Source organism: Enhydra lutris, unplaced genomic scaffold (genome assembly GCF_002288905.1).
Source record: "Enhydra lutris kenyoni isolate GAN:26980312 unplaced genomic scaffold, ASM228890v2 scaffoldscaffold12, whole genome shotgun sequence".
Taxonomy (NCBI): Eukaryota; Metazoa; Chordata; class Mammalia; order Carnivora; family Mustelidae; genus Enhydra; species Enhydra lutris.
In genome coordinates, this window is record NW_019154096.1 from 45820231 (window position 1) to 45847916 (window position 27686).

At 38.9% G+C, this 27686-nt stretch overlaps 1 protein-coding gene across 10 annotated transcripts in view; it reads right to left on the reverse strand.

The window, feature by feature from the left end:
• Window positions 1–27686, reverse strand: part of LOC111145121 (cytoplasmic polyadenylation element binding protein 3) — a 148808-nt gene that overhangs the window by 48180 nt on the left and 72942 nt on the right. For 9 of the 10 annotated variants that reach the window (XM_022499780.1, XM_022499783.1, XM_022499781.1 and 6 more), the window contains 2 exons: window positions 22855–23022; window positions 21075–21164 (listed from right to left, as the gene is read on the reverse strand). In XM_022499780.1, the coding sequence (XP_022355488.1) occupies window positions 21075–21164; window positions 22855–23022 (258 nt within the window). The remainder of the gene's footprint in view (window positions 1–21074; window positions 21165–22854; window positions 23023–27686) is intronic. The other variant, XM_022499782.1, reaches the window with a different exon arrangement.

Sequence of the window (27686 nt, forward strand, 5' to 3'; positions counted from 1 at the left end):
TATCAAGCTTTAGGCTTGACACATGCTACAACTTGGATGCACCTTGAAAATATTATGCTAAGTGAAAGAAGCCAGGCACAAATATTGTATGATTCCATATATATAAAATGCCAAGAACAGGCAAATCTATAGAGACAAAAAATAGATTGTTACTTCTAATGATGATGCTTGCTTTCTCCAAGGATACTCTCCTAACTCATGGAAGAGTATACAACTGATAAACATGGATACTAGCTGCAGAATTTCCAGAGACAGCTAGCTTTGCTCACTTCGATTCACTAAGATTTACCGAGCAACTGTTACAAGTGGGACACACTCTATGGATTATGAGAAAATGGAGATGGAGGAGAGTACTTCCTACTAAATAGACATTTAAACAATTAACTATTTGCTACAAAGCTGAATCAGATACATGGAGACAAAGTGCCTTGGCAGCCCAGAGGAGCAAGGACTTTGATTTGAGAGAATGTCAAGTCAACAGATATTCAAGGGACTAATTCTGGCATCTGCTGCCATACCAGGATTCATGTATGGCAGCTGGGCAAAGGCCCATCATGAGCTAGTCTAAGTTTCACTACTCAACTATTCAACTCCTCTGCAACCGCTCTAGCTTTGCTCAGTCTCTCAGCTGTCACCTCCACTCCCAATCCTACTACTGACCTCAAAAAAAAACCCACCACTAATATGTTTCTATCCTGGTATGCTGCATGCCAGAAATGTGTAAATGGTGGAGAATAAGAACCTCCATATTCAGAGGATTCTCACGCATCAAACAAAGATGTTAATCAATAGGCCTAGAAACAATGCTCTTGGGAATCTTGGGCAGCACATAATGACAGGAGCAGTAGAAAATGAATAATGGGTACTTTTTAAAAAATCCTTTTTCTCAATTCCTTGTCTACTACACACAGCACCCAAGCAAATATAGCAGAAGAAGGTTAACCCTACCATCTAAACAAACACAGTAGGAAAAAGATCAACCACTATCTGACACACCAAGAGTGGCCAATCCAAAAGGCAGAAGTCAATGCACAGGGACAACACCAAGCCCACAGAAGTGGGTATGTAGACACAACAGGGAGGTTGCCTACATGGGTGGGGGGTACCCAGAGCTGTTTTCTGGGCTCTGTTCCTAGGCTTGATGGGTCAAAAGATTCAGCAGGTGGCTAGGCAAGAAAAATAAAACCTAACAGCAAAACTAGAAAAAATATCATTTCTTCATATCTTCCTTTTACTGGAAACAGTATCAAACAATCACCAAGCCCCAAGGAATCTATTAAAAATTCAGTGTTTTCATTTAATGTGAGAACATTAATTCCACTTGCCAAAGTGAATATTAGAGATGAGGGAGTTAAAACATGCAAATCATAAAGAGGAGGTCTCAGCATGTCCTCTCAAACCTCCTGCCTCACCATGTTAAACCCTGGTACAGATGGCCCACAAAGGTCCTAGAGGCACACTGAAAATCTTGTTCTTGAAGAGGACCCCATCTGTGTATGTTATGCACAGATCCATCAAAAAAGCCTGGAATGGGAAGTCTGGGTTGCTCAGTTGGTTGAGCATCCAACTCGATCTGGGCTTGTGTCTTGATCTCAGGGTCATGAGTTCAGGTTCCGGGCTGAGCTCCATGCTGGCCATGGAGCCTACTTAAAAAACAAACAAACAAACAAACAAACAAACAAACAAACAAAACTGCCTGGGAATGAGGCATCCTCACTGAGCTGGGGATTTCTCCAGCTTCTTGCCACCAGAAGGCCACCAGGCTGACTACATTTTTCTGGCACATTGTTGCCTACCCTCTGATATCTTCCACATCAATTCCTGCACTGAGCTCAACCTGTGCATCAGAATAGGAGAGTATCTCCCCACAGCAGCTGAGTAGCTACCACAAAGACATGTAGATCTTCAATCAGGCCTCTCTCAGAGTCATAAATGTTAATATGAGCAGTATACAGAGTAAAAACAATGGGGAGTCAGAAGTAAAATCTTGCTACCAATATCAAGAAAAATATCCATAAAAACTTCTTCTCCTTCCCCAAGGAATGGCTCATAATACCTTACCAATTCCTTCAGGATAACTCTTTTACAACAAATAATCTTTTATAATAAATCATTTCTACTCCCTGACCAGCAAGCTGCCATTATCAGTAATGACAATATTCTCCTAGCTTTACAGATAAGGGGTGTGACTCCACTTCAACAATTTCCTTCAACCCTACTTCATACCTCAGGCCTTCCAACCAAAACAAAATTCACCAGAGACACCCAAAATCATCATAAATGGAACAACTTTACTGTACCTTCACCTACTAAAAACACCTTCTGACGCCTCAAGATCAATCAAACCCAGATGACAAAAGAAAGAGTATTTAAAAACAAATCAGGAAGGAAGAATCCTTCAAATATATTTCCCTTTTGATCTTAAGAAATTTAAGGTCAAATTAAAGTAGAAAAAGAGTCCTTCTAGAATAACAAGGTCAATGTGAGATGAACATTTAAATTAATTATTTACTAAAAGGCAAATTCCACATGGTACTACGAAAAGAGTTCTGGACTAGGAGTCAGAAGGTCTAGATTTGGATCCAAGTTCTAACATTTATTAGCTATGTGTAATAATAGCTAACATTTTCTGAGCATCTGTCTACTGTGTCCCAGGCACCATTCTAAGTGCATCCATCCATTCACACCCTGTGAAGAAGGCACTATGTTTAGTTGTTTCACAGTTAAAGAAATCACATAGAGTGATTAAGCAACTTAATCAAGGTAACCCAACAAGTGGTGGAACCATGAATTTGAATATTAACTTAAAGTTTCTGAGTCTTGTCTCTTTTCTCTGTGAAATGAAAAAAGAATTTGTCCTGATTAACTTACAGAGGGGTAGGTTATGAAATAACACATGTAAAGGTGCTTTGTAAACTAAATATTGTGCAAGTGTCAATTTTTCTTTCTGCATTTTCAGTTATTTGTGTGATATGTCAAATGGAGTTTTACATACAGTCTCACAAAAATTGGAGTTCAAATTAATGTTATGTATTTTCTATGTGCATTTTCAAGTGTTTGGTGAATAAAGAGCAGTAATCTAGATACTGAAGATAAACCTTAAATTTATTTAAATAACAGACTAAATATTACGGTAAACAAATAATAAAGTGACTGAATTTTTTTTTTCATATATAACTAGCCATCTCCACCAGGAAAGAGAATGATAAAATGTGATATTATTTGAGGATTCTAATACATTCTTTAAATAAATGCCTATTATTGAGGTGCCTGGGTGGCTCAGTCAGTTGAACATCTGACTCTTGATTTTAGCTCAGGTTATAATCTCAGGGTGGCAGTACTGAGCCCTGTGCTGGACTCCACACTTAGTGGGAAGTCTGCTTGGGACTCTACCCCTCCCCCAACTCTTGCATGGGCTTTCTCTCTTTCAAATAAATAAACTGATCTTCAAAAAACAAACAAACAAATAAAAACCTATCATACTTACAAATAGAGCTCCTCAAACTGTCACTATGAGGGCAGGTTCTTCTGCTAGTTTCAAAGGCATATAAAAAAGCTTGACCAAAAAATTATCAGCTCCTTCTGTTCTCCCTTGCCCTCTGAGCCACCAAGAGACAACAGGATCATAAAACTCAGGTTTCACAAATGGTGACTTTGTTTCCCACATACCTAAGGAGGCTGAGAGGGTTTCAGAGATGTGGTGAGCTATGGGAGGCCCTCAGCTCAGAACCAATCTGTGGGTGGAACTATGAGCTCTGGGGGAAGCTACAGGAACTCTTACCACTATCACCATCATGACTCTGGGTTGGGCAGAACAGATGGCAGGAAATTGTTTGCTTTCCCACTGGTGCCACATAGGTTGGGGGAGGAAGGAAAAAACAGTGAAGGACTTTTAGACAAGCCTGGACTGACCACACTTCTCTGGGGTAAAGAGGAACAGGAAGGTGTGGGGTTGGGGGGACTTAAGTGGGATAATTCCATTTTATTTGGCCAGGTTTTTACAGGGTAAATTTAATTAAAAATTTTTTTCCTCTTAATACCTGAGAACACATTAAATATAACAACCTCCAAAATGTTCTTGGCTACCTGTCAAAAACAACGCTTCCTGAGCTCTTAAATACATAATTTTTCATGTTAGAATTTTTTTATACTTGATCCCTAGTACAAATAACCATCACCACCAACTTCACCACCACAAACACCAGTTACAAAGTGCTTACAGTGTGCCAGGCACTTTGCTAATAATAAATACTTTACATCTGCAATCTCTTTTCATCCTCACAGTAATTCTATGAGGCAGATACAGTTGTTATTCCCATTTTACAGATGAGGAAACTGAAACTCCAAGGGGTTAAGGGACACCTCAGATTAAAACCCAGGTCTGCTTACAGAGCCCTAATTCTTCATCCATTCACTTATACTGTCTTGCCTAAAAATGATGAGGCAAGAATATCATTATCATTAGCAAATGAGGACTGGCTTGTTTATTATTTATGGTTACTTTTGTGACTGTGATCATTTCAAAGGGTTTTAAGTAGCAGAAAGTGGTCACCTATGCTTTAGTACTACAATTTAAGGTCTATGCAGATATATTTGCTCTAAAGTCCATGGACATATATTAAGAAGAATTGAAATGATGAATTTCAAAATCATCAGGAGAAGTTTAGATTTAGTTTTATTTAGTCAACCAAAATGTTATATTTAGTAAAGATGCTTACTGGCTTTCAATGTATTTCTAAGTTATGTATTTATGTATTTATTTTTTTAAAGATTGTATTTATTTGTTACTTGAGAGAGAAAGTGAGAGGAGGGAAAGAGAGAAAATCTGAAACAGACATGGGGCTCAATCCCACTGAGCCTAAACCAAGAACCGGACACTCAACCACCTGAGCCACCTAGGCACCCCATAAGTTATCTATTTAGAAAAAGGCACTTGAGGGAGCGAAAAAGCAGGTATCTCACTAATTAAATAAGATTTTAATAAAATGAATATCATCATCATAGTAATAACTGACTTAAGCAAGAGTCATCAATGGATTCTAAAACCATTGGGTGAATTTGGGAAGGGGATAAAAGATATTTAATATACTCTTACTAAAGTATCACTTCACAGATTAGTCAGTATTTAAAAAGGGAGAAAGAGGCATTTTTAAAATGGAGAAATCTGGCAGACAACAGTTTAACCAAATGATCACACTTAATATCACCAACAATGGGGCAAATTGACTTAATGTGCCTCCTGTACTATGTCCTCAGTGCAACAGATCATCTGCATACTATTCCTGCTAACAGTGTTTTACCTGAATCTCATTATGAGGAAACAATCAGATAATTCCAAATTAAGTGATATTCTATAAAACTTCTGAAATACACCTATCAAATGATACAAAAGATAAAAAGCCTAGGAAACTGTCTAAATTAAAGGACAGTAGAGAGATATGATAACTAAGTGTAAGACTATATTGGGATGGGGGCACCTGGGTGGCTCAGTGGGTTAAGCCTCTGCCTTTGGCTTGGGTCATGATCCCAGCGTCCTGGGATCAAGCCCCACACTGGGCTCTCCACTCAGCGGGGGGCCTGCTTCACCCTCTCTCTCTCTGCCGGCTTCTCTACTTGTGATCTCTCTTTCTCTCTCTGTCAAATAAATAAATAAAATCTTTACAAAAAAAGACTATATTGGGATGTTAAGGCTACCTGTTTAGATCTTGGATAAAAAAACAAACAGCTCTAAAGGATATTACTAGAACAATCTGGATATTTCTTGTTCATAGGAGACATCCAGAAGCACTTAGGAGTGAAGGGTCCTGAGGTCTACAACTTACTTGCAAGTGATATTCACACACACACACACACATACACACACAGAGAGAGAAAAAGAGAAAAGTGAATGTGGCAAAATGCTGACAACTGGTGAATCTAGAAAAAGGTTATATAAGTGTTTGTTGCATTTATTCTTAGAGATTTTTTGTAGGTTTGAATTGTTTGTTTCAATTTTTGTTTCAATCCCAGTCAACATGTAGTGTAATATAGGTTTCAGGAGTAGAATTGAGTGATTCATCACTTACATATAACACTTAGTGCTCATCAAACAAGTGTGCTCCTTAATGCCCATCAGCCATTAAGCCCATCCCTCCATCCTCCTCCCCTCCATCAACCCTCAGTTTTTTCTCTACTGTTTAAGTGCCTTTTATGGTTTGCTTCCCTCTTTTTTTTTTCCTTCCCATATGTTTGTCTGTTTTGTTATATTCCTCATATGAGTGAAGTCATATGGCATTTGCCTTTGTCTGACTGACTTATTTTGCTTAGCATAATGTACTCTAGCTCCACCCATGTTGTCACAAATGGCAAGAGTTCATTCTTTTTTATGGCTGAGTAACATTCCATTGGTACATCTGCCACATCTTTATCCATTCATCAGTCGATGGACATTTGGGCTCTTTCCATAGTTTGGCTCTTGTTGATAATGCTACTATAAACACTGGGGTGCATGTACCCTTTCAAATTTGTATTTTTTTATCCTTTGGGTGAATACCTAACAGTGCAACTACTGGGTCATAGGGTAGTTCTCTTTTTAACTTTTTGAGGAATCTCCATACTGTTTCCCAGAGTAGCCTTATCAGCTTGCATTCCCATCAATAGTGTAAGAGGGTTCCCCTTTCTCTGCATCCTCACCAACATCTGTTGTTTCCTGTGTTGTTAATTTTAGCCATTCTGACAGGTGTGAGGTAGTATTTCATCATGATTTTGATATGTATTTCTGTAGATTTTAAATATTTGAAAATAAAAATTTGTTGGGAAAAAAAAACCACAAGGTCTTTCTGGGGAAGAGAGTAATATATTCTCCCCTTCTCTCAAGGACTGTTTGGTATTTTTTTAAAAAGCTTTATTTATTTATTTGACAGAGAGAGAGACAGTGAGAGAGGGAACACAAGCAGGGGGAGTGGGAGAGAGAGAAGCAGGCTCTCTCTCAGCACCCACTGAGCAGGGAGCCTGATGTGAGGCTTGATCCCAGGACCCTGGGATCATAATCTGAGCCAAAGGCAGATGCTTAATGACAAAGCCCCCCAGGGGCCCCGTTTGGTATTTTTCAAAGACCCAATAGTTCTTTTTTTTTTTTTAAACATTTTATTTATTTATTTGAGAGAAGAGAGAGACAGTGAGAGAGAGCATGAGCGAGGAGAAGGTCAGAGGGAGAAGCAGACTCCCCGTGGAGCTGGGAGCCTGATGCGGGACTTGATCCCGGGACTCCAGGATCATGACCTGAGCTGAAGGCAGTCGCTTAACCAACTGAGCCACCCAGGCGCCCAAAGACCCAATAGTTCTTAAAATCAACTAATGCTCTTAGTGATTTAGATGTTTCAAGTATCAGCTACAATGGGAAAACAATTCCGGCTTATAGGGCTATGCCCCAAACCACTGCTACATGCATAGACCAGTAGCTGGCCAAGGGATAGCCAGTTTCTGATTAAGTGAGATCAGCCCCAGAAGGAAAAATCCATGGTCTGGACACAGAGAAAGAGAGAGAGAGAGAGAGAGAGACAGAGAGAGAGCACGCTCTCCTTGCACAGAATCCAGCTTCCCTGATTTCCTGTGACCTTCCTAGACAGAACTGAAGGGCACCTCCCCAGCCAGAGCTGCCTGAGTTCAAACACTTTTTGGCACAGAGGCTGTTCCAAACATTCTCGCTAACCTTGGCTCTTGGGTCAGAAGACTTACCTGGTTTGCCTCAGGAGTCTTTGTCTTTGGATTCAATTCAATAGAACCAAAAATATTTATGAGGGACAGGGCATGAAGCTAAGCAATGAAGCTACAAAGAAGCAGCAGCCAAGTCCCAGAAAAATCCAACCTATAAATAAATGACTAAGGGACACCATGAAAAGTGTTGTGTTGGGGGGGTGTCCTACAGAACACTGGTGAATGACAAAGAGCAAAGGTGTCCAAACATCTGCAAAAGCCATAGAACAAAAGCCATATATGAGCAGGGCAATAATTAGTCTTCCAGGAAGTAAGGGGATTCCAAGTTCAGGAAAGAGGGCAGGCCCAGGCACAAAAGGTCGGTCAACGGTTTGGCTCACTTGGAAAACAGAGACTAGAGTTCATTAGTTAGAGTATAGGATTGGGGGCAGTGGGTGGGAAGAGCCGAAGCACCTCATCAATTTCCTGCCTCCTGCCTGGAGAACACCATAGTTCTCTGAACTGGATTCCCTATTCATTCCCTATTCATTCATGAAAGTAAGTGATTTCCAAAATGTACTGAACACTTACTATGTGCTCTAGACACTACAGAAGAATACTAACATAAGCAAGACTTTGTTCTTAAGGAATTGGTAAGCTAGTACAAGAAAGTAATGAAGAGTAAGTACATAGAGAACCGTAATCTAAGAAGAACACATTAAGTATCCCAATTAGTATTTTTTTTTAAAGTATTTGTAGAAACTGGACTTCACAGAAAGAAGACAGATCTTTCAGTGAAAAAGACATGGATAGAGAAATCAGGAAGTCTTTCTGTAGGTGATAGCAGATCTTAACAGCATGACAGAGTGAAAAAAAAATAGAGGCCATTCCAAGTGAAGGAATTAGCCTAAGATAATATGTAGAAATGGCTCTGCAGATACTGCCCAAATCCACGGATTCCTGAATGTTTCCTGTGGGTTCAGAACTAAACATATTTCCTTGACTATATTCACTACATAGGGCTGAGCCTCAAACATTTTGGGCTAGCCTGTTTTGTGTTTTTTTTTACTGCACTAGTAACTGTTTCTTTGTGGACTTCTGGCTTGGCAGGCAGGGGTGGAGGAAGGTAGGAATGGACAAGAAAACAAGTCTGATGGGTAGAACCACCTCAGAGCTGAAAACTGGCAATCTACTTCCTGTGTTCTTAGTAAAGTCCTGTAATCCAGGGCAGTGACCTGGGGCATTTGGGCTTAAAACTTGCTCTGTTTATGTAACCTCACATTTCCTACATAAAGAGGTCCTTGTGAAATCGGCCAGTCTGTCAGTTCTAGTCACAGTCAGTTCTAACAAGCACCTGACCATGAAAACTGAGCTCAGACTGGGGGTGTGGGAGGAAACTGGTCAAACTAGTTGGGCAGTTTTATTATTACTGAGCATTACATTTTCATGGACCACTAATATTACTTAACACCTATTAAGCCTAAGTACTGTGTTGGTATGAATGTGCCCTGTTTCCCATAATCCATTTAATAACCCAATGAGTAGTATTAACACAGATGAGTAAACTGACGTTCAGAGATTAAATGACTTACTCAGTGTCACACACTAACTACTGCCCACGTCTGAGTCCACAAACACCCAGCTCTTGCCCTACTGGTTGTTATCTCCCTCATTCAGAATCACACAACTTTTAACCTAACAAACACTTCCATGCAGATGAAGCTTTGGTCCAAACTGCTTGTACAGTGCTTGAACTTTGACAATCTAGTTTCTCCTCCTTCCTGCACTTTAATACTCCTCTGATGAGTTCCTGATGCTGCTGCCAATAGGTTTTCTCTGTGCCACCACTTCTCCTTCACAAGATGAAAGCCTTGACTAAAGCTATCCATCCTATTTTGAAAGACAACCCAAGTCTTTGTTCTCAGCTTTCAAAATTGTTCACCAGATCCTCTCATTTTCCCATTCCAAACCTTTTCAACTGATATATCCTCTCTTGGTCTCACTTGCTCATCCAATTCCTGTCAGCAAGTCCTGTCCCAATCTACACCCTCTGTGAAAACATTCACCCTGCCTCAGCTTGTCAAATTTGCACCTTCCATTTCAGTTCCTGAGAGCTACTCTCTTCCAAAGAACATTCTCATCAGGGGTGGTTTTGATTTCTCTACACTGTATAAGCATCTCCCCCACTCCCAGCACTTCTGTCTGGACATAGCATCAGGTACTGCTCTGACAGAGTACTGGGTGTCTCCATTATGTATGTGGCTGCTCAGGCCCGTCCTGTAGCCGGTACCTTCCTCTGCCTACTCCTTCTATACAGTCCCTCAAACAACACGCGCTCTGAAATCAAAGACTCGCTCTTACAGTTCAACTTCAATACAATGCAGAAGAGGTAGGTGTTTAATAAAACAGTTTAAACCGAGGGTGTGCTAAGCTTTTGAAAGCAATAATAGGTCAAAAAAGGACAAAACAAAACAAAAAGACCACTCCTGCTAGCCTGCAGTACAGTTTCCATGTTTTTATAAGAAAATCCTTCTGAGAAAGAAAACTTCAATCAATTAAAATACAGAATTCACTAAAGGGCATGAGTATTATAAGCCAGGATCTGCTTTAAAAAAAAAAAAAGGCAAAGTACTACTCAAAAGCTTATAAACTGCAAAAGGTTAGGTACAGGCTAAAACCCTTGAGTTTCCCAACTTGGATCAGTTTATGTAACTCAGAAAGTAGAAAAGCTTGGAATCTGGGCCTAAAACAACAGACTTATTTCCATTCAAGTTATACTACAAGGGAAAAAAATGTGAAATTTGAAAACTTTCCTTTCCAGAGCCAGATTTAGATAAACTGAAGGAAAAAGAAACAGATGCCACTAATCCAGCCGATGCAGCTTCACAATGACCTATTTTTATCCATTTAGAGTCCTCTTTCCTGTTCTTCAAACAGGATCTCTGTAGCTGGCTGCCTCAAAGTGAATCTGAAAGCCATGTGGCCTGGCTTGTGCCAGGTTCACAAACTACGCTGGTATTATATACCCTTCCACAATGGCATGACCTTGGTTCCAAGGACCAGCAGCCAAGCCAGCCCGTCCAGCACAGAAGAAATACATGATCACCTGAACAAACAGCCACTGAGAAGTACACCCTTCACCCAAGGTGGGTGGGAATCATCAGATCGAAAGGCATGAGTTATTCTTGCATAAATCTGCATGCCTGTTACTGTTCCTGTTCACCAGGCTGTGCACCCGAAACCTGTCCCCGCCACCCCCCCCCCGGATGGCCAGAACTGAAACCGGCTGCTCAAGTGAGCTGAGACAACCTCCTCCGCTCCACTGCCAGCATCACCAACTTCTGAATAAGGTTTCAGAGCCACGTGGTCAATCTCCTGTTGAACATCTGCAGCTGGCTGCTCTCCTTACCTCTGTCCCACAAGTCTCTGCCAACAGCAGTAGTGCAGCTGTATGGACTATCCAGGAGATGCCAGTTCTTTTCCCTGGCCCCCGCCCCACCACAAGAGCTCAGACCACTGGCAGTATCGAGAGCAGCTGCTTGCACAGAATGAGGGGGAGGCGGCTCAGGGTGGGCAGAGATTTTTCTGTAGCTCTAGTGATAGCAACTTTGGACACAGGCTAGTCTTCCAGGGAGGTCATGATAAACATACTTATCCTCATAAAAGCTTGTCATGCCCACCTTATCCTCCTAGTAATCACATTCACAGCCCCACGTTCAAGGAAGCAGAACTAAGCTGTTTCTTTACTAAGCAGCCAAAGATTCTCTGGCCACTGTCTTTAGGATGGCCCTATGTCACAGCTAGGTATAAAAAATGAACTGGACCAATCAGATTCCCTTTTTCTGGAATTCAAGAAATATGAAATATGAAAATAGTTTTCCCACTGGAAGCACAGTCAGAGATGAGCACACGGGCAGAGAAGAGCTGAGTCACGATAATGGTGGAATATTACAATGAAAAATTCACAATTCCCACGGCTTGGATCCCTGCAGCCTGCCACTCCCTGGCATGATACCTCCATGATATCTGGTTCTACCACAGCTCCTACTTTTGGGGCTTTCCTTGTCACTTTTTACCACATCCCCAACTTGAGGTAGTACAAGAGAACCTCTGATCCTTGTAGTCAAAGAACTCAATTACAAAGCAGTGCATTCATGTCCAGAAATGGTGTGGCATCACCCAAGAGCTAATGGGATGTAATCCCATGCTCATAGCTACAGCTAAAGGTTAGCTCAGACCCACAGCCTCATCCTAAACCAACTCTTGGAAATACCCCCGTTATGTCAGCGTGACTAACAGAACAGAAGAATTCAGGAAAAAGCCAAGGACCACTTTTGTTTTTAAGCTGTGAAAGTGTCCCATGGGTCATAAAACTGAAGTTGTTTATTTTTATATAAAATCCAGTCTTGTAAATAACAGCATAATCTATCAGATTTTATAGTTTAAACCAATATTCCTTTCCCACAAATGATACACACTAGTCAAACAAATAAAAATGACTTCCTTTATAATTAATTCACCAGATAAGATAGCATAAACTCTTGGTCAGTCAGGTCTAAGCCTGTCTGATAAAAACTATATGATCTTAGGAAAAGATAACTCACCTCTTCGAATCTCAGTTTAAAATAAAAATTATATTAAAATGAGATGATTTTTATGGAACTTTCCAGCTTTAAAATGTGAAAGACTTCTCCTCTCTGAGCAAGCAGTGAACTCATCATTTGCAAAGATAAAATCCATTCATTTAACAAATATCTGAGGGCCAGCCACTGAGGCAGTGTACTCGGCAAGGTATGCAAGGTACTCGGCATAGAACAGTGAACAAAACATAAAAACACTCTACTCTTATAAAACTTACATTCCAATCTAGAAAACAGAGAAACATGTCAGTTTTTCAGGTCATAGGCACTTTGAAGAAAAATAAAACGAGAGCGAAAAGGAAATAAAATGAGGGTAAGAGGGACAAAGAGCAAGAGAATAGAGGGACTGCCATTTTAGATAAGGAGATCAGGAAAGAGCTCTCTGTTAAGGTAACGGTTGAGGAGAGGTCTAAGGGAAGAGATGAGCCGTCCACTCAGAAATCTGGGAAAAGAGAGTTTCAGACAGAAGGAAGTACTAAGGTCCTGAAGGGCCTGAGGAGACCTCAAGGAATAGCAAAGAAGTTAGTGTGGCCAGAGTGGGTAAGGGAGAGAATGATAGGAGATGATGTCAATGAACACCAAAGATTCAACAGATGTGACCCAAGAAGAAAGGTTTAAATGCTTCAAGTAGAAGATTTATACCAATGTGGTTTCTGGCTTTTGCGGGGGTCCATTACATTTCAGATCCACAGGCAAAAGGTAAGTCCACACTGCAATGTACCATCTATCTAACTTGGAGCTAAGCAAAAATGGTGCTGCAGATGTCCAAATTAGCATAAACATCATAGAGAAAATTGCTTTGGGAAGCCATGTGATATCAAATCTGGACTCATCAAGAATTTCATTTCTTTTTACTCTACTTAAGCTCCTGCCAATTTATTCTAAAGAGAATCCTATGAAAGGAAAAAAAAAAAACCCACATACAAGGATATATTAACAGGAAGGAACATCATTTATAATAGCCTAAATAACCAACAAGCCAGTAAATTAAGGTGTAACAACAGGTTAGGCAGACTCTTGAAAAATATGAAAAGTATATAGTAATGTGGCAGGGAAGGAGGAGGATAGAAAACTGTATTTCTGCTATAATTACACCCTCCACAAAAAAGGATATATATGAATAGAGACTGGAAGGAAACAAAAAATGATGATGGCTGGTTCTGCTGGGGAGGCAGGATTATTCTTATTTATAAAATAATACTCATTCAGTGCAAACTCGATTTCTTTGTTCTGGTTTTCCTACTTCATTACAATACTAACATCGAGAATTAAGATAAGAATAGAAATTCCTGTGATCATGTAGTTGACAAGAAGGCCACACTCATTTCTATTCCATGGCACTCTATTTTTTTTTAACATTTTATTTATTTTTTAATTAAAAATTTTTTTTCTTAAGTAATCTCCACACCCAACATGGGGCTTGAATTCAGGACCCTACATTGAAGAGTCACACACTCTACTGGCTGAGCCAGGCACACACTCCTCCATGGAGACCTTCTCAGTAACCCTACAATATCTGAACTTTCTTGAACCTTCTTTTCTTAGCCTCCAAGGTCACAAATATGCTCCTAGTCCTTCACTCACCCACATCTCTATTGACATGTTCTCTTCTTCCTTTTAGTTCCTAACAACACTTACTTATTATTTGTCATTTTCTTCTCTCTCTTCTCTATAAAGATGACTCTCAAGAGATGTGGGTCTCCTCTCCAGCCCATCTCTTCTTTCAAACTATGTAACCACAATCTCAATGCCTATTAGTAATTTCCTCTCAGATCAGATATGAGGACACACCAAACTCTACATGTCTTTAATCAAACTGTCACATTTTCAAACTTGTTTTCTCTCAATCGATTCCCCTACATTCTACAGTACCATGACTCTCCCATTCAGTGGAAGTAATTTTAGCACAACCCTATCATCAAAGTCTACTATCATCATGATCTACTCGTTTAGAACCACTCTTCTATTACTGCTTCTGGTCTAGTAACATCTCAGTGCTAGTATCTTAGGTCTTTGTGGTCCTTATTACTGCTTATAAACTGGATTACAGAAAATTCCTAAATAGTTTTTCTGACTCTGGCTAAAACAACAAAATCAAGTAAAAAAACCTCAACCACCTCTCCCCTGCTTTAAAAAAAATAAAAGGCTACAATGATATCTAGGTACTATGAAAGTATTCTCTATACATATTCTGATTTAATCCTAACAAACCAGAATTAGACACTATATTGTTTCCATTTTGTAGATTAAAAAATAGAGATTTGGGAAAATAATCAGCTCAGGGATACAGATATGGTAAGTAGTGGAACAGGAATCCAACCCAGACAGCTTGCTCCAGAGCCTTTATTCTTGATCACTGTTTACTTGGCCTCGGTGGTAGGCTTGGCCGTCAGGCTACCACATAATCCTGCCTTAATTAAGCCCACTGCCCACCTCTGGGCCATCCTTACTCCAAAATGAGAATAGTAGAGTGCAATATATAAGAGCCTTGGGCTCTGAGGCCAGCCAGTTCAGGCTCAAATCCCAGCTCTGCCATTTAATACATGACCATGGACAAATTGCCCTCTTCTAATTCTGTTTCTTCTTCTATATAAAAATAGGAATACTAAAGGTGTCTACCTTGTGCAGTTGGGAAGAATAAATATGATTTAGAAAACAGTAACCCAATGCCTGGCTGATGGCAGCCCTCAGTAAAGGTTAACCATCTTAATTATCATAATTCTAGCCTCCTGCAATTTCTGTCTATTCTTTTCCTGCCTAGCTTTGAAGATCAAGGTCTTGCACAGCCCAGGGCAATCTGTTCCTCTTCTGCCTGCACAAAATATTTTTTGCTCACTTGTCATTAAGCAGAAGTTGATCTGTATTTTAATAAAAATAACAGTATCATTCAGAATATCTACTGTATGCAGGGACTGCTTTAATCACCCCACATGAACTTACATACTTGTTTTAATCCTCATCATGACCTTCTGAAGTAGGTATTATCAGGATCCTTCTTTTGCAGATGATGAAACGAAGGCACAGTAAGGTTAAACAGTAAGCCTAAGGTCATACAATAGGGGGAGGAGCTCAGCAAGTCTAGTTCCAGAACCCATGTTCTTTACCATTACTTAGCATTTCACATCTTTTATTTCCAGGTCTCCTCCAAGAAGCTGCAACCTTCTCAAAAACAAGAATGGAAAGCTTCTCTAGATACCCCAAAAGGCCAAAAATGGACTCTTCCACAGATGGACAAGGAACAAACATCGGATGGATTGATATTCCCAATGGTGCATCATCACTTGCATCAGGACTTCAGCCCTCTGCGTTTATTCTGTTCTCTCACCATTCCTTTTCAATAACTATCTTAAATTACCTGTACCCAAGCTATTTTTTAAAAATTTTTGTTTATTTATTTGACAGAGAGAGAGAGTGTGCACAGGCATGATGAGTGCACGTAGAGGGAGAGGAAGAAGCAGGCTCCCCACTGAGCAGGGAGCCCAATGTGGGGCTGGATCCCAGGACCCCAGGATCATGACCTGAGCCAAAGGCAGAAGCTTAACTGACTGAGCCACCCAGGCACCCCCTGTACCCAAGCTATTATAAACATAAGTGACATTGATTACTATTCTGTATGAATGTGGGTTTGGGCTCATGCCCTAAGACTTGGAAGAACCTCTTTCTAGAACTCGCAATTTCAACTCTGCTATTCCAGAACTAAGAAGTATGCAAAGATGATCTTGGAAAACTTTTCCTCAATAGTTTGGCTAGAGTTGGATTTCTTTTCATCATCAAGAACTAAATGCAGGAAACGCAAAGCAAGACTTTGCTTCAGTTTTATCAATAGCTATTTGAAAGTATTTTAAACTGATATTTCTATTTGACCCAACTTGATTCTTCCACCATCCCAAAGACAAACACCACACAAATGCCTTCATATCCACTCTCTCTGGGGGATGAAATCAATTTAGGGAAGAAAAATAAATCCTATTGTTTCAAGTCTCATTCTTTTGCATCATTTTCTCCTAACATTCCAACCACACTTCATTTATTCAAAGGTACTAAAGCCCTTTCATACTCAGTCATTCCCATATGGTACTCCTCCGCTTGGAACCTGCTTCCTTAACTTTCTAGCTAACTCCTCAATTTTCAGGTCCGCTTAACTGCCATCTTCTTAGAGAAACTTTCTCCATATCCGCACTCTAAAAAGATGCCCCCTTTTCAGAGTCACTGCCTCTCTACTTGCCCTTTACAGAAATATCACAGTTTGTAATTCTGTTTATTTTTTGACTGGTTGACTAATTTCTTACTTCCTCCACAGGACTATAAGTTATGAGGTCTGAGACCAGATTATGAAAACACACATTCCGACTTCCATGCCTTCCTCCACCTTTCCTTGTTCTTGGTGTTGCTCTGGAGAACAACGAGCAATCACCTGCTTGTGGCCTACAGATAAACTGATCCACAGGACTTTGCATATCTTCAAATGCCTGATCAAATACTCCAGTGGTCTTTGTGCTGCAGAGAGCCCCAGATTCCATTACCTCCCATTGTGTTGGCCCAACAACACTTAGAGGGACAACTGATGTGCCCGGTCACTGCTTCTCTACATGGATTTTAAGCTCTCCACAGTCCGTGAAATGGTCATGGTTTTACAAACCCTACCCTATATTTGTATAGGTAAACCTGCCAGATGAATGAATGTGTATTTCATTAGGCATACACTTTCTGAGAAAAAGGCCAAAGGGCTCAATAGGGAGTGGTTCCTTTCTATTTACATGTAAACCAAAATGGACAGCCAAACAAACTGTAGGTAATAGCCAATCTAAGGTAACCTAAAGAAAAGTTCACTCAGCATGAAGGGCATTCCCAAGAAGGCGTGGACCTGTATTAAAACCTAAGGAATTTAAGGAAAAGTAGAAATAGAGCAAGGGGGCATTATTAAGAAGGCACAGAACAGTTGCAGTGAACTCCTTAGATGGTCCCAACATTCAAAGCAATGGGCATGGATTCTGAAAGTTACTTCAATCTTAGAATAACACCATATCTCTTTAGGTACTCCCCAATCAGGTCAACCTTCAGACTAGCTGAAAGCCAAAACACAAAAGAAGCCAACAGTATAATCATTATTTCTCTTCCTAACCCCTAATCACAGGGAAGGCAATCCACTCTGCAAGGATGTAGGCCTGTGAACCAGAATTGGGACATCCAGATTCTCCTCTTGGCTTTGCTGTCACTGACCCCTCTCAACACTTAACCTCAGGTATAAAATAAAGGCACCATGTTCTACAGTTTATATTATTATGCTGATATATAGGAATGGCACCAAAAACCATGGAGTTAACAGAACTGCTAAAATTTGTACTGCTCATACCAAACCAAATGTTTTCTTTTAAATTCTTAGTAACAAATTTAAGTAGGATATTGTAAACATGACATATACACAGAAAAGGAAAACAAAAAAAATGGTGATGTGGAAACCATTAGACATAAGGTACGTCTGAGAGAAGTGAAAATATCTATCTTTGAAAAGAGAAGACATAAAAAGAAATGAATAGTCTTTTAAAGTACCAAGAGACAGATGTCACAATGGTAATTTATTCTATTTTACTTTACAGGACACAATTTATCAATAGGGTAAAGGTTGCAGGGAAGCATTTGACTCCATTGAAAAGCAAACTTAAGAATTAGCTAGGTCTAGCAAACATATAGACTGCCTCCTTTGTCACTGGATGTCTCAGAAGCTACATGAATAGCTCAAAAGACTATTTTAAAGCAGGAGGCAACAAACTTTCTGCAAAGGGATTTGAGGGCCACATATAGTCTCTGCTACATATTCTTCTTGCATGTGTATTTTTACAACTTTTAAAAATATAAAAACCATCCTTAGCTTACAGGCCATATAAAAACAGGTAGTTTGCAGATTCTCATTTTTGAAGTGCTTTCCAATAGAAAGATGAGTCACATATGTATCTTAAAATTTTCAGAAACAAAAAAATACACAAAAAAACCACAAAATTTTTCTAATACCTACATCTTAAAGATTAAAAGAAACAGGTGAAGTTCATTTTAATGCATTTTAGTTCAATATACCACAAAATTACCATTCTAACATGAAAACAAAAGTACTAGTGAGATATTTTACCTTTTTCTAAAACTATGTCTTCGAAATCCAGTGTATAATTTATACTTACAGCATATCTCAATTTAAATTAGTCACATCACAAGTGCTACATGTGGCTAGTAGCTATCATTCTGGACAGAGCTGTTCCAGAGAAACTTGGGCACTCCACTGAGAAACAGAAGAGATAACCTTCCAACCAATACTTCTTTTTCTTTCTTATACTTATTTCTAATGATCCAAATTGATGAAGAAAAACTATATTAGTCAATAAATGACTATTGAGATGACTGGCATGCTACCTAGAAAAAGAAAACTGGATCTCTTCTTGTGCATTACTCCAATATGAAGTCAGACAGAAATGAAAAGTCAATCTAAAAAAGTAAAATACATTCAAAGGCAAGTAAAGAGAAAAGAATGCCAAAAAAAGGAAAAGGGGATGTTATTTAAACCATCAGACTGGCAAAGATTGAAAAGGAGTCATTTCCTCAGACTCAATAAAACTGGTTTACAAATCAGATATTATTGGTGGGAACATAAACGTAAATGACCTTTCTTAAGGGAAGCTTTGCAATCTGTATAAATATGTACCTCACTTCTGGAAATTCACCCTAAGAGGTCATGATAAAGGACAAAAAGATGAAGACACAAGGATATTCACTGAAGCATTACCCATGAGAGGCAACAGCTGGAAGCAACTTAAGTGTCCATCAGTAGGACAGATTAAATAAAATAAGGTCGTTAAAATTATGTAGGTCTCTTATAGCAAGATGTTGACATGGCGGAGGGGGAAATGAAGGTTATTAAACAACACATACAGTGTGATCCCATTTATGTAAAATGCAAAATTTCATGTAAATGTTCATTTTCATAAAGAGAACATCAGAAGGAAATTTAATAAAATGTATACAGTGATTATGTCTGATAGAGGTTAGGTTTGGGATAATTTTCTTTGGACACAACTATATATATTTATCTTCATTTTTTATGATCACCTGATACCTTTTATCCCAGAGTTGTTTTTATAACCTTCTCAGCATGATTTTTTTTTTCCACTAGCCCTCTTAGAAATATCTTTTATGTAACTTTAGAGTGTGCTACATGCACCACAGTGTGGTGAACACATTCTTTCACTGAGATAATATGTCCCTGCAACTCCTACTTTTTACACATGAGATTTTACAGAGCATGGGACCTATAGCACCTGCGGTGAACTCCTTCACTCACTGAAATAACTCTACTCCAACTCAGGAATTATTAGCACTCTTAGAAACACAGTTTAAACATATGTCTTTACATAGCGTCACACATGTACTATGAAGTGGTGAATACATTCCTTCAGTGGAATAATCAAGATGGTGTTTTTATCTTTTCTGATTAATATAAAACTTATTTTTTTAACTTCAAAAATTCTTGGAGAAGATCAAAAAGGAAATGATCAGAAAGTAAACAAAAAGCCTCTATTTAGTGAGTAACTTCTTTTCATAGGTTATAGAGAGATTGGGGAGAAATACAGGTGGCAAAGAAATCTAATAATCAGACATACGAGGAAGCCACCTGCCTTTCCCAGGTTAAGCCATAAATTCATTCCTGTACAAAGCACAGGAAGGGTAAGTATGTTAACTCCACCTTCTTGTGGTGAGCAATGTTATATGATAATACATAACAAAAAAAACAATTCTTTAGAGATGAAAGATATCCTTCAAACATATCTATAGAATATAACACATGAAGAAAGCTTCTTTTTTATTTATTATTTTAAAATTTATTTTACTTTATTTTATTTCTTTAAAGATTTTATTTATTTATTTGACAGACAGAGATCACAAGTAGGCAGAGAGGCAGGCAGAGAGAGAGGAGGAAGCAGGCTCCCTGCCAAGCAGAGAACCCAACTCAGGGCTCGATCCCTGGGATCATGACCTGAGCCAAAGGCAGAGGCTTAACCCACTGAGCCTCCCAGGCGCCCCAGAAAACTTCCTTTTTAAAACCCAAAACACTCATCTATATAATTCTAGGAACTTACTCAGAGTTAACATCACTAGAAAAATTCCCTGAATTCTGCAGAAATGACAAATGATGAAAAAAGTAATATATTTTCATGTCTTTGTAAATTACCAAAATAGCCTACCAAACATAACGGATGAGTTCACGTGAAGAGTTCTTTGCTAGTTTGCCCTCCACCCCTCAGCAAGCTAAGTCACTTAAAATACAGACGTGAATAAAGGTAATTCCATACAATGCCACTTTTCAGCCACTAGGTTTTCCAAGTTTGGAGTTTATAAGAACTATAAAACTACAGGATTATGCGATACAAATAAGATTTGATACAAAATAATCTTTTCCTCTCAAATCAGTGACATTCTTCAAACCCCTAGATTTTTTTCTCTCAAATGATAAAAATTTAGCACAAGGCTCATTCACAATGGACTCACAGGATCTCACTGTGAGTACAATGGATGCCTGAAACCATCAGTGTTCTCCTGGGGGAAGAGTCTCCAAAAGAAAACAGTATGACACAAAAAGATGATCAGCATTATAATATTTTCTTAATTAGGGGAAAAACTCCAACTGCTATTTCAAGAATTAAAAGGCTGTCTTTTATTGAACTGTCATGCTAGCTCTCCAACAGGCGAGCAGTGGAGACATTTTAAATGCATTACCTTTAGGAGGAAAATACGACTTGCTTTCAGCTTTGTGAGGCCAGTCTACAACGAGAGGTCCAAACCTGCGAAAGCTGGCAGTGATCTCATCTACAAAATAAAGAAGCAATCTTAGAGAAAAAAAAATATTGCAAACAGAATAGCATAATGCATGTCTTTTTATTTAAAAAATACTTTGAGAACTATTTCTAAAGCATTTTTATAGAAGTCAAACCTACTAAGTGAAATACAATTGTTTATTGGGTATATTTGGTTATTCACTTTCAACCATGCAGAATGTGTTTCTAATTATAATTCACTGCTCTTCACCACCAACAAATCTGATATAAGAATGTGGAAGAAAAAAAATCTGACATAACCAAGGTGACCTCTCTGTCGGGTTAAAAAAAAAAAAGATTCTAAAAATAGAAATGTTCTCTGCTTTTAGAAAAAAGGCAAAAGTATGCAAAATATTTAAAGTATGCTTTCATTTATGTAAAATAACCTCCAAAATATCTAAGGTCATTAATATTAGGTTTTGATTATTAGTAATCTAAGATTATCTATAAGATTATTTTAGAAATAGATACAATTCTTTTGGTGAGGAGTAGGAGCAATAAGTAGGTAATTCTATTTGATAATAAAAAGTTAATACCAATGATCTCTTTCTTTCATACTTACCTACTACATATTCTATAAAGAAAATGTTTCCAAAGTTATAGCTCAATAAATTTACCTTTTCCTTCTGACTTCTGACTCAAAGCAGAAGGTTATAACTTAGCTTTCACTCAGAATTAAGCTGCTACCCTCTCAGACATGATATAAACTTTGAATTTAAAAAAATCCCATTGATAGATGAGATTAACACTAGTATGAGAATAGTTTGGAGAAAAATGAGTCTCCAGCTCTGTACAACTTTAAAGCAATAAGTCTTAAATAAAACTATTTTTAGACTATTCCTTTCTCATCATGAAAAAAGAAAATCATGATAAGTTGGAGAAATGTCACAACTAGAACAATGCTGACAAAACAATTGTTTTAACAATATTTTTATAGAAGTTCCAAAGCCTACTAGAATTAGAATTGTTTTTTCCCCTTAGGTTAACTGTCACAATTTTATTCCATTCGTCTGTTCAACAAATATTTATTGACAACCTACTATGTGCTGATTGGGTTTGGGCATTATTGAAAACTCACTTTTGGATCGACAGTATCTCAAGAACATTATTAAGAAAAATTCTAATTAGCCTTTATTCTTTTAAAGGAAAGGGGGGGCTTTTAATTAATAGATATCTATATTAAAATATGAGATGGGATAGTGATGAACATGACCAAAAGCACTGGAATTGGTTAATTTTGAATGCCAGCTGCACCATTAGCTACATAACCTTGGACAAACTGTCTGCCTCTGATCCTCAGTTTCCTTATCTATAAAATGGAGTTGGTAAGATTTGCCTTAAAGGATGGCTATAAGGGTTAAATGAGATAATATAATGTGAAGCACTTAGCACAATTTTGGGCATATAGAGAGTTTCACAAATACTAACTTTCATTATTATTTTACAGTTTAACCCCAAATTAATGACTGGGAAACATGAAGCTGTTGGGAGACTGCCCTGTATGAACACATTTGAAGAGCAGACCTGAAAGGCACCATCTATTACTTCCTCATCTTTTGAATATTTTCATCCTCCAAATACAAAAACAGGAATGTCCCAAACTGCTTGGAGAGGAGAGGCAGGGTCAAATCACACAAAGAACAAACCTGGCCTTTATAAAGTCCTTAATGAATGCATCGTACCTTCATCAATATCAGGAGGAAGGCCTCCAACAAACACCTTTCTAGAGTAACGTTCTACTCGTTCTCCGTTTTGACAGCGAGTGGGAGAACTTAAGCCAGATGACAAGGATTGATCGCCATGACTGTCGTCTAGGAAGGCATCTTCAAAGGGAAAGAGAGAAGACCGACCTGAAACAAACGTGGAAGTTTCTACAGTTAAAATTATTTTCTTGGACAACAAATGCTTTATTAGGAACCAAAGTGTAGAATGAATCATACAAAAAAAGATGCATCCTGAACTGTGACTTTTACAATAGGGTAAATTGTACAATAGGGTAAACTGCAGATTGCTGAGCCTAGACAATGCCATCATTTTTGTGTAAAGGTATGCATAGCACAGAAATAAATGGACTGATCGTCAGGAGGAAGCATCCAAAATTACAGCTGCTTCCGCAGCTAAAAATCACCACCTTTTACGCAGAGAGTTCCTATCACTGCCACTAAGAGTATTCAGCAGCTATTTTTCCTTTCCCCAGACATTTCTTAAAATAAATGGAAAAGTAATCTTTATTCACAGATTTTTATGTGCTCAAAGGTCCAGGCTGGCTGGCCCTGACAGCAGAGGGAATATTACACTGATAACAAAGGCTGATCGCCTCTCTGATAGAAGGACAAAAGATGATCAATTTTTCCCTGACACTCTGAACTAATCCAATTTAGGAATAAACACCTGCAGTAATCACAGATGGCACAAGTAAATGAGAAGACATAAATTAAGGTGTGGGAGTACAGATGCAGATGTGGTTATGACATTTTTACCCTACTAATCTAGGCAGTATTTTATATCACTCAAAAAATTATTTTCAGGGGCGCCTGGGTGGCTCAGTGGGTTAAAGCCTCTGCCTTCGGCTCAGGTCATGGTCCCAGGGTCCTGGGATCGAGCCCTGCATCGGGCTCTCTGCTCAGCAGGGAGTCTGCTTCCACCTCTCTCTCTCTCTCTCTCTGCCTGCCTCTCTGCCTACTTGTGATCTCTGCCTGTCAAATAAATAAATAAAATCTTTAAAAAAAAATTATTTTCATTGTCAACTCTATAGCCAAATAGAGTTTATACAGCAAAAGCATCTACCCATTCCACATGACTGTAAGAAAGATGCCAGCAGTTAGAGTCTGTTAATAAACATAACACAATAATGCCATCCAGCATTACAAAATAAAATCTAAGTTTAAAACAAATATATTTCCTGTTTGAGTCAGTGAGTTCCTGGTAAAACTTTCCATTAGGTTACACTCTAAAAATGAACCATCTTGAATACTCTAACTTTTGAAAAAGAGAATAATTCTCCTCTAAAATATATTCATATACTCTTCAAAAAAAGAACAGTGTCTTCCCCATTTAGTCTATCCTGTCTGTATTTCCCTGAAACCTAGTTTCTGCGTCACTACAGCCAACTCTCTAAAACAGAATATAAATAGCCTTATAAAAATACTGAACATTTATTTCTTTTACCAAAAATATGGCTACTAATATAACTCTATTTATTTTATGAACAACCCAGGTGGTATAAGAAAGGCGCTATTTTGATGTTGGGAGTTAACAAATAAAAGGACCTAAGAATTTATTGTTCAGCTCTTCCTAGATTAGCTACAAAGAAATAGAATAAATTTTGTCACCTCATGTCACCTAGATTTCTTAGCCGGGGGGAACAAACAATAGGCAGTAAATTCTCATCCTGTGAAGTCTGTTCTGATCACTGGGGGTACAACAAATAGAGTTGCAGCAACCATAGGCAAAATGACTTTCCCAAAGACATCCAGAGATGTACTTGCACAACTGTCAGATTTGCTTCCCACGGGGTCCACACTCAGTGAGTTATGTGCTTACTCTGGGACACGCACACACCCAAATCAGCATTTTCCACAGAAAACTCCTATCCCCATCTCTTACCCTCAAACTAGTAACATGAAATGCTCAGGAAACAAAGGCTGCTAGGGGCAGGGAGGGGGGAGACAACTAAATAATACTGGAAAATACTGCACACCTTATGCCCTTCCCAGATATTCACAATCCATATCAGAATATAAACAGTTGGGAAAAGTTCTGCAGTATAATAAATTGACCCAGCAGTACCTGGATTTAAGATTAAAAAAAAAAAAAAGTTAACATATGCAACTCAGTGGAAAACACTTGAAGAAATATTTATCTATATTCTAGAATCACCAAACTAATATGAATTATTTGAAAGTTCTTGACAAAGAAATCGTCTGGTCAGAGATAGGCAAGTGCATAAGTATAAGACAGAAAAAATTAAGTACTAAATGAAGACGATACCAAGAGCACTATTACTGCCCTATGGGAGATGGGGTGGGTGGAGACCTTTGGAGTGATTTCACACGAAGGCCACCTTGAGCAGAATCTTGTGGGGTTGGGGTTTCTAAGGTAAAGAACAAGAATCCACAGAGACAGAACTTTCAAAACAGCTTTGACCTTTCCCTCCAAACCAGGTCCTCTAGCATTCCCTTCAATCTCAACAGAAATGACTAAACACACTCAATTCAATCCAGAAATCCAGGACTCCCCCTTGACATTTCTTTCTTTCTTTCTTTCTTTCTTTTCTTTTCTTTTCTTTCTTTCTTTCTCCACATCTAATCTCTCTCTCACTAGCTTCTATCAATTCAAGCTATGAAGTAATTCTTCAATCCATTCACTTCTCCCATCTCCAGTCCTAACATCCTGGGTTCCAGATCATCATCATCTCTGCCCTGAACTAATGGGTTCCAACAAGTCTATATGACAGCCTATTTAGTCTACTGGTTTCTTTCTTGAACCCCATAAGGCTTTTTCCACACAACAGCCCAAGTCTTCATTTTCAAATATTAATCTGAACACATAACCACACTCCCCACCTTCATCTTTAGAACCCTTCAATAACATCAAACTGTTTTTCAGTAAAGTACAAAAACATCACTCTATAAGGCTTATGCAGTCTCCTATATCACAGTTGTTGCCTCTCTCCTTCTGTCTGGTTCACTAACTTCCAATCACTCAGACCTCCTTTGAATTTCCTGATGATTCCTTCTTGCCTCAGGTACCAAGGACAAGGTGTTTCCCCCTTCTCCCAAATAAATACTCTCCTCCCAACTCCCCAGTTTTCTAATTAATTCCCACCAATTCTTCAGGTCTCAACTGAAGAGTCATTTCCTCAGGTGGAACTTTCCTGAACTTCTAGATTAGGTTAGCTTCCTTTTTCTATCCACTCATAGCACTTCCCCTGACAATTTTCCCAATTACCATTATACTATCATGTGGGTTTTTTGTGGTATTTCACTCCCCAGCTCCATTAAATTGTAAGCTCTATTAGGACAGGGACCAATTTAATCTTATTCACCACTGTCTCCTCACATCCTAATGAGGGCCAGAAAAGGTATTCAATAAATATTAAAAGTGAGGCAACATCCAGAAAAGGATAACAGTACATGCAAAGACACACTGTTCCAAGTATATGCGGGAACACAGCACGCAGGTGTGAGAATGGCAAAAGAAGGAACCATGTCCTAGGAAATTGAGACCTTTTCTATTGCTTCTATGTGTCAGACATTATATTCTATACTTTATATTACAAAAGCAATAGGGAATTTCCCCATTTTCCAAGTCAATATTTCCTTCTAATACTAGCTTTAAAAAAAAAAAACAAAAAACCCCTCACTTTCTGGAGACTGATACTCCCATCTAATTCATCTTCCATCCTGTCAGAATGACTTTTCTGAGATGCCTATGACCATGTGATTCCCTCTACCTCACATCCTACAATAGCTACCATCACTTTCACCAGCAATTTGCACCCAGGGAAAGAGGAGATGGGGTGAGAGTCTGTAGAAATTTGGGACCGTCCAGACAAGAGATGAGGAAATCTTGAACAAGCGCCGTGAAGGAGGAGGAGAAGTAGATATTCAAGATGTTCCAGAACAAAGAGAACTTTCTTTGTGCATGACCAATATAACCACAGCTTCCCAGAATATTCTGGCAAAGAAAATAAAAGCTAGAGTTAAATGTAAAAATTTGGACAGTTTTAAAAGTTGGTTATGGGTACTTAAGAAACTTGCCAAGGTTTTAAAACCAAACCTCTTATTAATAGTATTTAGAATACCATATAGTAATTAAGTTGCCCTAGGAAATGAAACTGCAAAGAATCCACACATACATGATGTTTTCTCTGTGGATAAAAACTAAGACTATGGGGTGGGGAGAGGTGCCTGGGTGGCTCAGTCCATTAGGCATCTACCTTTGGCTTGGGTCATGATTCCAGGGTCCTGAGATCAAGCCCCATGTCAGGGTCCCTACTTGTTGGGGAGCCTGCTTCTCCCTCTCCCTCTGCCACGCCCCCTACCTGTGCTCTCTCTCTCTGTCAAATTAATAAATAAAATCTTTTTTTAAAAAAAAAGGCAGTAAGACAGGCATTCTTTTTTTTTTTTAATTTAAAAGATTTTATTTATTTGACAGACAGAGATCACAAGTAGGCAGAGAGGCAGGCAGGGGAGGGGGGAGAAGCAGGCTCCCTGCTGAGCAGAGAGCCCGATGTGAGACTCGATCCCAGGACCCTGGGATCATGACCTGAGCCAAAGGCAGAGGCTTTAACCCACTGAGCCACCCAGGCGCCCCAAGATAGGCATTCTTGAGTCAAAACCTCTTTGAGATCATAGGCAACATAAAAAAAGACAAACCAACCAAACAAAGACTATAGGTCTCAGAGTCCAATCCCCAGATCTACTTAATCTGAGTGCATGGGGTTCAAATTTGAAAATCTGCACTTTTAATAAATTTCCCCAGTGATCCCTATGCTCAAGTTTAAGAGCAA